The following is a 14,648-nucleotide window of genomic DNA, read 5'->3' as shown; positions in this document are numbered from 1 at the left end:
TTTTGTCCTTTTGTTTTTTCTTTTGTTTTCGGTTCTTTTAATCTTTGTCATTTTTTTCTTCCTTTTGTTTTGTTCTTTGTATTTTTTTTATATTTAAAAAAAAAAATCTTACTTCAGTACATTTCGAGTGAAAGTTGATACGTGCTGGTATCTAACTAGATTAAATAGCCATTTAATTGAACAGTACAATTGTTTTCTAATTCCAGGCAGATTTCAAAAAGGATTGTACAAAGGATGATGGGATATGCACAGCCAATTTGCAAGTGAATGCAACATTAGCTCTTCCAAGGTGTGTCTCCATTTTGTAGTTTTTATTTTCATTTCATCTTTATTTCGAAATTCACATCTGTAGATTAACAATACAATTAATTTTGAAAATAGAAAATAAAATGGATACTAACTCTTTTTAAATGTGTGTATCAGGGGTGATGACGGCATTTCTGTGTTCAGAGTTGGTGAGAACTTCAAAATAAACTTAGACCTACAGATCAAGAACATGTTGGAAGATGCATATGAAGCCATGGTTAAGATTTCATTTACACCTGTATTAGAATTTGACAGTGTGAGTATTGTACCATTGAGCTATTTCTTGTATGTCTTCAAAATAAACTGGATTGCAAAAGGTTTTTAAATTACATTTTAAACGTGCATGTTAGCATCTTTGTTAATACTGTATAAATGGAAAGAAAAGATCCACAAACACTTTTGTTTTCTTTTGCAATGATGATTCGCTGTGTTTTTATCAAAATTTGTTTTTCTTTTCACAAATGAATTATTTTGTTATCTGGGATACTAATATACTAATTCAGTCAACTCTCCCAATACCAGACACCTTTGGATGGCCAGATATGTCTGGTTTTCCAGAAAATCTGATATTCAGAATGTGTTTTTAAGGGTAAAAATATTCATTTATCCTTTATTCACCAACAGCAAATTGGAGCAAACAAAATAGCTTTCGCTAAATTCAAAATGAATTTGGGACTGCTTGGTATTGGGAGATTTTTCTGGTTTTCAAAGAGTCCGCTGTTAGGAGAGTTGACTGTATATACAGTAATATACTTACAGTGACGCTAATCTGATATATTGCAATAATAAAAAATAAAAAATTATTTCATACATTTCAGGATTCACTAGGCATATGCAAAACAACAGAAACTGAGAGAGGATCAATAATTTGCGACATTGGAAATCCATTTGGAAATGGTGAAGTAAGTCTGCATGTTTATCTATCCTAGCATTATTTCTATTGGCAATCATCAATTTAGTAGAAGTTTCAGGACACATTCAGGACCAAACAAAATTTTTCCTTAATAGGGGTGTCCTTAAATTAGGAATTTTTCTTAGTGTTAAACCATAATATTACCCCTTTTACTTTTCATGAAAATGTGTCCCATTAATAGAGGTACAGTATCACAAAGGAGGGATACTAAATTACAACTTACCCTATTCAGACTTACTTGTCTAACATTCCTATGATCATTTGTATCGCAATTCAAACATCCAATCACACCTATTTGCAATGCAAAATCTTATATAAAATCTCAGCAAATAGAAGTTTAAGTGTGATTTAGTAGAAGTAAATTTTCTACACACCCAATCACCATTGAAACTTTAAACATGATGCACGCCTGAGAAGGTAATAAGGTTGCTATAACACCAAATGATTGAACCAAATGAATAGATGTATGAAATAAACATTTTTTCAACATAAACAGAATTTAATTTTTTTTATGTTTATTTATATTTTGTATTTTGCTAATTTGTATGTGCACATACCCAGGGAGAATCACGCTGCGTTGATCTTGGGTCTCTGTGGATAATTAAAGTTGAACTTAAACTTACATTTAAATACTAATTATGAACATACTTAGCATAAAAAAAAACCTTTTTTAATTGATAATTAAAACATTATTTTGTCTGATTATATTATTTTAATGAAAACATGAAAATGTAGCTTGGCTTAATAATGAACTGAATAATATGACCTATTATGTGTATGTCTGCGGAAACAAATATTTGAAGAAGTATCTGTGGTTGCTTACACCTGTCATTTGTTTAGACCAGACAATGGATGGGATGAAGGTTGTGAGTTTTGAGGCTATCACAGTCTAGACACTTACGCCTACGAAAATGACAGGAAAACAAAATACTGTACAGTATTTAAAAATACAGTATTTGTGTCTAGTTTGTGAATAGTCTATAAACATCATACATTTTGTCTTTATTGTGAGAGAGTTGGGAAGGAGAAATTGAGTGTCACCGAATACAGTAGACTACTTAGGCCCTACACTTGATAAAATAGTTGTGTTCATGTAGAAGTCGAACCCACAGATCACAGTGCATCATACAAAAACATTGTCAAAACTATTAACTATAAAATTAGTATTACTGAAATTATTTCAGATAGAATTACATAAAGTACACCACACCTATTTGAATTCATTTGGGACAATATACGATAATATAATATATGTTATATATTCTAGATATTATTTTTTTTGTTACATGTTTCACTCATTACAGATTTCAAGACGTATTAGTTTCCTTGGCAACCAAGTACAATTGGATCAAGCTTTGTTGGTATTTAATGTGTCTGCTATGACGTAAGTTATCATTGAAATTAAGCTTTTTAGTACTACATCTGCCTTGATATGGAGTAGATGATATATTTTAATTTATTTTGGTAGTTAGTGGTTTGAAAAAAGTGCCAATTCAAAGAAGGGAGGTTGCGACACAGTTGAACACATTTCTCTTCATTTGTTCCCACTAACATGAATTACAGTTATGATGTATTACTGTATCTCTACAGGATTTGATTGTAGAGTTTGATTTTTTATGCAACACATTTACAGTTACAAATATTAAATGATTTCAATTAACATGAGCGCTTGTTTTGCACCAAGGGTGAGGAAAAGCTTTGACGTCTAGAAAGATTTTTTACATTTTTTTATGCAAAAAAATAAAATACTGTACTTGCTTTGGAGTACAAATAATAATAATTTATATTTAGGCCTACAGTGTATAACCCTGCTTTTTAGGTTGGCCTATCTACTTTTTATGCGTTTTTTATTTAGCTTCTGTTAAATACACCACAAATCAAATCAAAATCAATCAAATCAAAATAAACATTTATTTCTTTCAATTGCAGTAAAGATAGAAGCATAATCTATAACATCAATGAAACGTAATAATAAGGTTTAAAAAGGCAAAAACAGAACAATTGGCAAAAGAAATGTAAAATTATGTACGTTCATTAGAGAATCATTAAAAAGATGTCAATACTTCTATTTCACCAGTAAACCATTGAAAGAGAGAATTAGGAAGGCCCTAATTGTGTGTCTCCCACCCGTCGTCAAAGACTTAAAAATCTGTCCTTAGTGAAAGTGACACCAACTTTATTAAGATTAATCTTGATTAACACATTGTGTGTTTACTTATCTTTCAGTACTAGTAATGAGACAATGCCTGCAGACAACTTTCAGATGTTGGTGGCACGAGTTGAAAGCCTAACAGACGTGGTTCTGTCAGCGTAAGTTCATGTCATTTTTAACATACAACAATTACATCATCTAGAATCTATTTGTTGTGTTTTATTTAATTTGGTATATCATTATAAAATATTATTATTATCAGCAAATACTTCTTATGTTACAGTGTAATACAGTATGTGAACAAGTATATTCCCAAGGGGCATAAATATGAAATTTAGGATTGGGGATGAAATTATTGGTTGCATTAACATTGGATTGACCTTTTTTTGTGTCTGAATTAAGCCTAGAGCAAATGATTATTTTCATTTTTTCCCTCAACAGCAAAAACAATGTTCCACAATACCAAGTTGGCGGACAAGTTATCGGTGAGAGTGCCATGAAAAACATATCAATGATTGGAACTTACGTACAGCAAAATTGGACGGTTAGGAACATTTTAATAAATACTCTCCGATTGCAATGACGCATTCTGTTTCATATACGTCTGTTTTATCACAATCTTTGAATACAATTTGTTCTGTGTTTTTTTTTTTCCAGATATTTAATGAAGGTCCTGGAATAGTTCCTGAAATTCAATTGGATATACAGTTTCCATATGAAACAAAGAACGGCAAATGGCTCCTGTACTTAACACATGCCCCTATCATTATCGGGGCAGCAAATGGCACATGTCTGCTGCCCCCAAACAGTGTCGATGAACTCAATCTTACGGTAATGAGTCGCATAATTTTTTTTCATTTTTTGTATGGTTTACAGTTACCTATAATATTCTATAAACTAGAGGGCCTATTTTTAAAATTGGAAAAAGCAAGGTCATGTACAGTATATACAGTTTGTTTAGATTAGATCATTGTTAATTGTTATGTAGCCTACTGTTTTCTATGGATATTAATTCAGGAATAAAGAGATAAATGTGTACATCCTTAACTCATTAGCTATTAAAATGTACTGTAACTGTTGTTATGAGGTCAATAATCTGTAAATTTATGTTTTAATAATCATAATTATGGTACAATCTGCCAATCGCTTGTGTTTATCTTTTATAGATTTTGTCCACTTCTTCTGCCTAAAAATAAAGAATCAACATAATTCAAATTGTTTTTTCAAACTAGTTAAATTAGAACAAACTTTCTAAACAAATTTCTTTCTAAACTTTCAAGCTGTCAACCCTTCCAGAAGATGGTAGTTTTCCTTTGAAGGAACGGCGTAATAAAAGAGATGCCATTCAAGATACAAATATTCAGGAGAGCCCCAGCAATCTACAGCAGTCGGCGTCATCTACCACAATGGTCCTTGTAAGGCACTCAGTTGATTCCATTCATTTTTTAAGACAACCCTGAAGACAACACATAAAACATTATACATACTGATATATCATATCGTATTTGGGCACATCACAATTTTTTGTCACATAAAGTTTGATAGTGTGGACATAGCATTAAGTTCTGTCTATATTATCAAATTTAAGTGACATAAAAATGTGATGTGCCTATACTATGGAATGGATGTTGTCTAAATACCACCATATTTATTAGTTTGATAAATGTAAACAGAGCTTTACACCTTTAGAATATTGTATATTAGTGATTTAAATGATGAGCTTCTTACCATTAACATCTTTTTTCAGAATCAGATCTTAAATGAAAATTTCACTGCCTTGTTCAGAGAGTGCATTTTGTATAAATCTGTATTCAGTATCCTTCTTCACATTGTCTGTGTGAAAACACCTTTGGTCAATTGTGAAACTTAAATTCTATAGATTCTAGAAGATTCCCTGAGATTAGACCCTGTAATTCTGATGACAAAATAATAATTACATTTTGATATCTTATTGATGAGTAAAGCGCAATGAATTTAGTTCCAGAGCTTAAAAATTGATCAAGTTGTAGTATTGTATCATTTTTGCCTTATCTTTCTCAGATATAAATAATTGACAGTTATGAATTATGTTTATCAATTTTAGGAATGTGGATCTGATGAGGCAACAGCTAGGTGTTTCACTATAACATGTTTTATAGGACCATTAAAAGGTGCTTCTAAAACCAATGTTATACTTAATTCAAGATTATGGAATAGTACATTTATAGAAGTAAGTCATTTCATTTCATTCTATAGTGGTAAATTGCCAGGCACTGTTTCCAGGGGTGCATTGTAAAGTGTAATAATAACAACTGATTTCATAATATTTATGCTTTATAAAACCCACTATACTCAAACAATTATATGACAAGAATCGGCCAAAACTCCTATCTAGTGCTATTGAGAGGTCGAGAACCAAGTTTTCCGGGGCAGCAGACCCCTTTCCCATTAGAGGATGTATTTCTCGCATTTAGTGGCTTACTAGTAGAGTAAAGTACAAATAAAATGATAAATGTATACACTAGAGTTTTGACCCTTGTCTAATATGTCAGTCTACATGCTACTGTACAAGACTTGCTTTTCTTTTTTATCTCGCCGAGAATAACGACCATTTCTCCAATGAGGAATTTTCGCAATCCCTACAAAGTTTTTGAGAGGGTGAGATCTCAATACACAATGTTTCGCCAGGACACTTTCTTCATATCTTCTCTGGAAAAACTATTAAGATTATTATAATATAAATGTGAAAGTATTTAGATTTGTTGTTTTCATTAATTAATGATAAATTTAATAATTACCTTTGTAGCAATAGTAAGACAATACTCTTTGTTGTTGTTTTTTTAGGATTATAAAAATGTTGACACTGTCCTTATAAAATACAAGGGAATGGTATCAATTAAAAATGGTACATATATAACCCAAAAAACAGAAAGAAATGATAAACATACGGTGAGTACTAACTTTCAGTTCCAGTCCACTTTTTGGTCACTGCAAATTATTATATAAGATTTTTAATTTACATAAGTATGTAAATATTTGATGTTGATTGTTTTTATAAATAATTAAGTACTAACTTTTGTAGGAACTTGTTTTATTGTTCTGAATTGTAGTTGAGCTGTATCTTGGTGGTTAACATGCTTGCCTTCAAATGCCAGGGTCTAGGGTTCAATACTGACCTAGTGCCAGGGTTCTCACCACTCTTTCAACTCCACTCCATAAGCCTCAAAATGAGACTTTAGTTTATAAGCAAGATAAATTAAGCTAGTTCCTCGCATATGAAATATGAAAAAAATACCAAATTCATCATTTGCTAAAATTCATATTAATAAAACTCATCTTCATTCATCCAGTTCAGTGGCTAGGGACATTAATTAATGGTACATATTATGTACTAGTCCTTATAAATTGTTTTTAATACCTTTTCCTTTAGCTGTTAAGTCTGCCAGTATGGTGCAATATTTTTGTATTTATGTGTCATGGGTGTGTTCTACAGTATAATTATCAATTTGCTCCATAATAGGCTTACTTCCTCAATTGTTATGTCACAGCAGTTCATTCATGTTAGTTACTCTCTATCAATCCGGTTTAATGCAGTGCACAAATGCATAACGCAACCACTCAGCTATTGAGTCCAAGTCATTTGTGCACAATGACTTTCAACTCATAGTATAGTAGCCTGTCAGAGTTTTCTGTAATATTTTTTTTTAACTTACTCATCTGCTGTTTTCTCTAGAGTAGTTTTCCAATGCTTCTTCTTTAAATCGGTTTCTTATAAATTGGGGTGAAAGGTCAAATGCATAATTGTTAATGACACATCATTTGATATTAACCCCTACTTCTGTTCATAATCACAATATTGTGTAATGTTTTCCCTGCCTTCTTCATCCATTTTAATTACTCAGCAACATTTTGTCTAATACTTCTATCAATCAAAACTAATTTATTCCATAAAACTAAGGATATATGTACAAATATGTCATCAAAAAGTTATGGGAAAAGAGAACTCAAACCAAAGCTTTTAAGCCGAGACCCTTAAAAAACAATAGGCCTAGGGTAATGAGAAGTTATTTACTTGTCTTGCTTGCTCTTATTTTGTATAGTTTGATGCCATTTAAGTTCCTTAATTACAATGTTATATGGCCTAGAGATGTATCTCTACCCACTCTCATGTAGAATTCACTGCTATTTTGTCTCTGTTGTAGGCGTTTTAAGTTAATTCGTCTTTGCCTCATCTATCTAGTCTGACCAAACAGACACATGGTTATTAATTTTAATCTCTGCTGCTCATTAATCAGTTCATGTCCTCTAAATGATGTTATCATGTTTTGAAAAACATCTGGCAGAGTTATTGCAAATTAGTTTAGTGGTTTCGATTAATTTCATCATAGAACGCTGTCTGCTAATTTATAATTTCAAGAAAATGAAAATTTAGATGTGCTGTTGTCTGTAACATAAACATACTATTGTAAGCGCAATGTTGTATGTTGAATATAAATGTTAAATAATGTTTTTTTGACAATAAGGATTTAATAAGATTATTGTCTGTTCCAATTATCGATGTTATGAGTTGTAGATTGGTGGTTCAGATGCTAGGCTACTGATCTCGGGGTTCTGGGTTCAAGTCCTGTTAGATGTCAGGATTTTTTTCTCATGACAAAAAATAATGCCACTCCCAAAGACTTTGTTTATGCAGAACATCTTGTGTAGACCTATACGTTTTTTCCGTGTGAACAAGATTCTTAAAAAGAATAGTGAATGAATTCACTTATGGTTATCCTTGGCAGTTTATTGTCTCTATGTCTCTAGCTAAATGACTATAAACAATGTCATTTTGATTTTCTAATATCGTCATTTATTGGTAAAGTTAACTTCCACCTAAAACAATATCCAATAAAAAAAACTGAGTTGCTATTAATAACATTTTTATAGGCTCTTAATATTGCTGATTGCAAGTGGGATATTAAATGTTTGTATATGAAGCGTAAACATATTTTTTTTGTAAAGCTAATATGTTCTTTGCATTATTTTTCATCTAATTTGTTGGATTTTAACAAATACTATATATGTTTAGGCTGTTAGGATGTTTAGATAAATAGATATTAAATAAGTTCAATTTGTCCTTTATAACAAATGTAAAAAAAATAGATTAAAATTATATTGTATTTTTGTTTAAACCTTTATAGTTTAGTAACATCATCGTTGCTTTTCTTTTGTTCCCTCAGTTACGTATGGAGGTAAAGCGTGATTTTGATGAGGTAATACAAAGTAAGCCGATAGCGTGGTGGATCATTTTATGTGCGGTAATAGGCGGGATTATATTACTCATAGTTATTATACTATTACTATGGAAGGTAGGTTTAATATGATTTTGAAATTATGATAATTTTTATAAAAGCATGCATTTTTTTAAAGTAGATTTCTCAATATGAATAAGCGAATAAGAAATATTTTTTATAATTACCTTCATTTTAAATATATTGTTTTTTTTAATATAATTGTGTATATTATTTATTGCTAGTTTTTGACCATAAATTCTGATAATTGATATGTGCACTCTGTATAAATACTGTACATTCTTCTGAACCTACCTTTGTTGGTTTAAAAAAAAACAAACAGAAAAAAACATTTTTGTTGGAAAAAAAAACAAGAACAAAACATTTTAGTTAAGCAATACGAAAGAAAAACAAATTCTACTAGGCATCTCCATCTGACAGAATTTGTTTATAATACTGACTCTAGAATAAGCCCAAAATGGGGTAAAATCTCAAATTGATTAAAACATAGTACTGTGCTTTAAATGTTGGTGCCCAAATATCTAAACTTTCATGTACAGTAGGCCTACAGTAGATGTTTCCCTTCTGCTCATTATACCAATAAATATTTAATGGATTTTCCATGACTGGTCATATATTCCTGTAAATAATTTAAAGATTTCTTGAATTAATTATTACAATGTATGAGTTATTAATTGTAATTTTTATTCTTTCTTCTTTTCATAATTTTGCACTTCAGCTCGGATTTTTCCGTCGTGATGCCTCATTAGTGGGTTTCATTTGTTGTTTACATCTGTATTGTAAATTTGTGAATGCAAATCAGCTACTTGGTTATAACGCTTCTATTGGCTGATATCTTTGAATATTAATTAAACAAACCATTTTAAGTTATTGCATCTTGAATTACGTTTATTGTTTATGCTACTAAACTATATTTTTAGTTCGGTTTGATTTATTTTTGGTTTTTATTTTTCTAATTTATGGACCTAAAATTAACAATTGTCTTTCAACAAATTTACAGTACATCATTTTTTTTTATTATCAAATATCCATTACTAAAATATTATCCCTACCAACATATCCTACCAATACTGCCACCAATACCAACAGATCAATTCCTATCACCAATACCAAAATACAATACCAACATACACTGCCAGCAATACCAACACATTAATCATTTATTTTATTTTATTAAGTTGTATTTAAATTTGCTTTCTATTCTATTTTGAATGGGTTATAATTACTAAGTAATAATTCATTAATTAAGCAATTCAAACCATGCATGATGCATGAACTGGTATTCTGAATACAGAGAACACTAGTACATAAATAGGAATAACTATTGCAACCATACTGAAACTATCCCAATAAAGAACACATTGTCTGAGTCAGGGACAGATCCAGGGGTAGCGCTGGGGGCTACCCCTCCGCACCCTGTTTGACAGCTAATATAAATGAACTACTTTTAATATCTATTATTGTCAAACTATTGCTTCCCCTGGATCCACCCTGTTAGCCTGTGGTGTCATGTAATGGTAGCTTTTTTTGGGATGGTATTTCATTTTTAAATGATATTATACAAATGTTGCTTTATGTGTAACAACAATAATCCACAGTTTCCATAAATCTGTTCATTAAAACCAAAGAGATGTAACAATTCCTTTCCCTAGTTAAAGCTGTTTTCATATTGTGTCCAGATTTGGTCTGTCGCCCTGAGAAAAATATCGTGCAAGGTCATTCATGCTCACAAAAAGAAACAAATGGCTTGATCTATTGCTCCAAATTCGGTGCCTGAATTAGATACGGATTCAAATTGTACTATTTTGGTGTGAACAATCCTATGCTTTACCACTGACCTATTTTTTTTTACTATAATTTTCTCGGGGCACTGGACCAAATCAAGCAACTTAAGACCATGATATTGCAGCAGTGTCTGTTCAGTTTTTAACTTTAAAAATGTCAATCCTAAATTCAGCAAGAGACATATTTACAATCATCCTATGAATTTGAAATACTTTTCACCACACTATTGGACTGTTTATGGAAACTAATTTTCAATACTAACACTTTCAATAAATAACCCACAGTAATATTTTTTTCAGTGTTTGTAACGATCACTTATTCTTTTTTCTTTTTACAGTGTGGTTTCTTTGAACGTAGAACTATGAACTACAAGTATGCATCAGTAGAACAAAAACCTGGGAAAAATGGAAGAACAGAAAAGACTTATTTACCAAATAATGAATTCTACAAAACGTAAAATCCAATCAGGAACAGATGAAATATTGTGCCAAATACGTATTGTAACTTAAGTTAGGTTTTTAAAAAAAATTATAGATTCTAGAGAAGAAATTGGACAAGAATTGTATGTTTTGCATAAAATGTATTGATCTGGAACGTCAGATGAAATTTGTTAAATTGTAAATGAACAGAATGAAATTTAGTGCCATACATTGGCCTACTGGAGTCCTGAATGGTAACCAAAGCTTTACAGGAGATACTGATAAGCGAACAAGAGACCTACTAAGAGAGACCGCTCCTGATAAGATACCTACTAAGAGATCTCTCCTGATAAGAGACATATTAAGAGATTTATTCTGTATCTACACTATGGTCTAGTTGACAAGTATGGAAGGCCAACTGTATTAAAGTCTCACCAAGTTTAAATTTCATTTGTGTTTCTTTCATGGAAGATGTAATCTCCCTGATCTACCAAAAGTTTAATGGAAGACTTCTTATTATGATCAAAGAGTCGTCTGGAATAAGTTGAGAATGATTGAGAACAGTATAAACGTGATTGATTCAACGTTTTTAAAGCGTGTCACAATGATGCACTTCCAAACGTCATTTAATGCTGCAACCGCAGACGATAAAATCGTCTGTTGTGCTTCAACGAAGATGCGTTCCAAAGGATCTATGTACATGCCAAGCTGCATCAAACTTTGTGAAAGATGTGTCATTTGTAATAGTTTCTATAAATTTATATTTCTATAAATGTGAAGGCTAAATGAAAAGTTTTAATGAAATACTATTATTTTAGAGCAGTGTAGAGCCAAATATTGGTGTGTTTTATGTCCAATGCTGTTTTATATGTATGAAATTTAAATAATTATTGGAAACTTAGCAAATACCAAAAACTTTTGACAATTATACCTGCTTGCATTGTATATTTTATTGCTTTGTTGTTTATGGCAGGAAAAAGTAATTTATAGATATGTTTTACAAACCATATTATTATAATTATGAAATATGAATTATCCAATTTGTTTATAAATTTTAAATTGTAAAAAAAAATATTTATTAATAAAATTATGAGAATAATAGTATTTTCATCAGTAAAATATCACAAATATTATGTGATATTAAATTGTATGTATTAATTAACGGTAAATAAACTCTACAACAAAACATATGTCTCACTAAAATAACATCAATTGCCTAGGCCTATAGTCTACACTAGCAAACTTTCATTTACAAACTTCACTGTTGTGCATGAGAAAAAACTGGAGTAATTTTGTCCATATGCAGAATGTATCACAAAGCATGTTACCTGATTTCATAAACTAGTTTATCAAAAATGTTTAATGGTTTAACTTCTGCAAACTAATTTCTGAGGTTTTCCACCAAACTTAAAAGCTCGAGTTTGCAAACTAAAGTTTAATAGTGTACACTAGGCTGCACCAAAACTAATTAAAAGCATCCTTGGTACAAGCATGGAGCTCTATAATTGTACAGCTCCATGGTACAAGGGTGTATATGGGAAAAGGTGTTTGCTCATTTCTAAAAAAAATGATTATAGGCCTAAGAATTACATTGGAAATTCTACAAATATTGTTAAGAATATTTCATTCATGTGTTTTGGTTGAGAGGGTGGGTGGGTTTTTAGGGAAGGGGAATACTACTAGTGTATTTAGAGTGACATGTAAATATAGAGTGTGTGAATGTTTTATTTCTAGTAATTTTTTTTAAATGTCCATATATATGCATAATAGTTTAGGAATATAGTATTTTGTAAAGTAGATCTCCCACCTTGATAATTGCATATGTTTTATAATGTTTAGTATTACTGTATTAATTTTATATTTAAATGAATATATGATGCATTTTTATTATTTTTAATTTTCTTGCATGGTTTTAAAATAAAGTAGTTTTTTTTTTAAATATTTATAGAAATATGTAAATGAATATGAATTGAATGAGTATGCAAGTAAACTTTTGAATTTTAATGAATGAGTAATTAACCAAATTTGAATACTCAGGATAAGACAAAGAATGTAGCACAAAAAATCCTTTTCACAAAATGACAATCTATAAAAAGCACAAACAAAATTGACATTGTATGCGTAACATGTTTTTTATATCAAAAATTGTTATCTTTATTTATTTTTATTCAATATTTGACATATAGGTGCATCATAAGGTACATGAATGAAAAAATATAAAGTGTTAGCATCTAAGCACCTCAGGAATTAGGGCTCCTTTCCCATTGAAACAGTCTTAATAACCATAAAAATCCACTGTACACTGTAATATGAATCATCTACATGGAATATTTAACCAAATGTTATTGTATTGTTGTTTTAGCTGATATTATTACCATTTTATAAAATTTGACTTTCAAAAACTGAAATCCATTCCTTGATCTAGATATTTATAATATAAGCAGTTGCGTTTGTTATTATATTTATTAGCTAAATAATTATTCATGAATATTCGTAGTATAATAAAATATTATGTAACTAAATTTTTATTTCAATCAAAATCATTCCAGAGAAACAAAAACTCCAAAATAAAACTTTTATATAAGCCTCCTAGACAAAACTTTAAATATTTTAATCTTGATTCAATTTAATGATGTCTTTCTTCATATTTTGTTATAAAATCATATTCTAGAGGGCCAAATTATGCAAATAGTTTGTACATTTTCTTTTATCTAAAAACTGTTTTGTGTGTATTAATAATCTAGATCATTAAAAAAAATCCCCTGTCAACTAGGAATATGAATGAATGTATTACAGAACTACTTATCTAATATACCAAAGTCAAATAAGTCAAAAGTTTGTATAATTCAAATTGGGCTTCTACTACTTATGTGTAACACGTTAATTAATAAAATAAAATTTTGAATTTATTGATGAAACATATTTTGTTGCATAGGTCATTTTAATGTCCTATAATAGTTCATTTTGACAAAAATTTAGTGATTAATATTTTAAAGAAGCAAATTGTCAACCATAATCCAATTGTCTGGTAGTCAGTGGATTTCTGGTTAAATTTAACAATTTATGTGTCTTTTATATGCAAAAAATGAGTGAATAACTATATTAAAACTACAAACGGCCTATTCATGTTTATTTTATTTATTCATGTTTTAATGGACAATATATTTTAAAGTCATGGAAATATTTGTGCCAGCATTGTTGCTGCTTCCTATTTAAATTTCTTGTTACAATTTTAATATCAAATCTATTGTAAGCTTCCAAAATATTATTAATAGTTACAATTTTTTCACTATAGCATTACTTTTGTTATGGTTGTCTTTCAATCTTTGAGTAGTATGTTACAATCATTTTGTGTACCAAAGTGTTAAAAAGATGCTATATATATTTTTTTTTTTCTGAAGTTTTTCTGAGTTTATTACTATACTTGCAAAATAATGTAATTATTGATTGAAAATGTTTCTTGTCTATTTGCGAAACAGGCATCCAATTCATACTTAATGTTTGTGCACTCAAACATAGTAATGAAGTCCACCATAAAGAAAACAAAAAATCCTATTAACATCTAGCATGCAAAGGAAATATCCAAGTATCAAAAAATAAATATAAAAAAGGGGATGCATATAATGGTACAGGCCAGAGCCGTTAAAGCCTGGTTTCCATAAAATCGCTACAGCGTTTCCATATTAAAATCACTACACGCGCAGATGACGCCGACGCAATCGGGAAGGCTCCCCGATTCATCGCAGTCAAATCGGCAAAGTTCAACCATGTTCAACTTTGCTGATTTTGTCGGCGATGAA

At 30.2% G+C, this 14,648-nt stretch overlaps 1 protein-coding gene across 2 annotated transcripts in view; it reads left to right on the top strand.

The window, feature by feature from the left end:
• LOC144839458 (integrin alpha-6-like) overlaps nucleotides 1-12,476 on the top strand; it is an 84,056-nt gene extending 71,580 nt beyond the window's left edge. The window contains exons 14-26 of one of the 2 annotated variants that reach the window (XM_078694818.1): nucleotides 207-289; nucleotides 424-562; nucleotides 1,125-1,208; nucleotides 2,524-2,603; nucleotides 3,446-3,529; nucleotides 3,813-3,915; nucleotides 4,029-4,202; nucleotides 4,652-4,786; nucleotides 5,455-5,580; nucleotides 6,195-6,299; nucleotides 8,573-8,701; nucleotides 9,363-9,392; nucleotides 10,767-12,476. In XM_078694818.1, the coding sequence (XP_078550944.1) occupies nucleotides 207-289; nucleotides 424-562; nucleotides 1,125-1,208; nucleotides 2,524-2,603; nucleotides 3,446-3,529; nucleotides 3,813-3,915; nucleotides 4,029-4,202; nucleotides 4,652-4,786; nucleotides 5,455-5,580; nucleotides 6,195-6,299; nucleotides 8,573-8,701; nucleotides 9,363-9,392; nucleotides 10,767-10,886 (1,392 nt within the window). In that variant the 3' untranslated portion in view covers nucleotides 10,887-12,476. The remainder of the gene's footprint in view (nucleotides 1-206; nucleotides 290-423; nucleotides 563-1,124; nucleotides 1,209-2,523; nucleotides 2,604-3,445; nucleotides 3,530-3,812; nucleotides 3,916-4,028; nucleotides 4,203-4,651; nucleotides 4,787-5,454; nucleotides 5,581-6,194; nucleotides 6,300-8,572; nucleotides 8,702-9,362; nucleotides 9,393-10,766) is intronic. The other variant, XM_078694819.1, reaches the window with a different exon arrangement.
• The last annotated feature ends 2,172 nt before the right edge of the window (nucleotides 12,477-14,648 follow it).

Source organism: Antedon bifida, chromosome 4 (genome assembly GCF_963402885.1).
Source record: "Antedon bifida chromosome 4, ecAntBifi1.1, whole genome shotgun sequence".
NCBI classification, from domain to species: Eukaryota; Metazoa; Echinodermata; class Crinoidea; order Comatulida; family Antedonidae; genus Antedon; species Antedon bifida.
The sequence above is the reverse complement of the archived record's forward strand: the minus strand, read 5'-3'. Positions and strand labels throughout refer to the sequence as shown.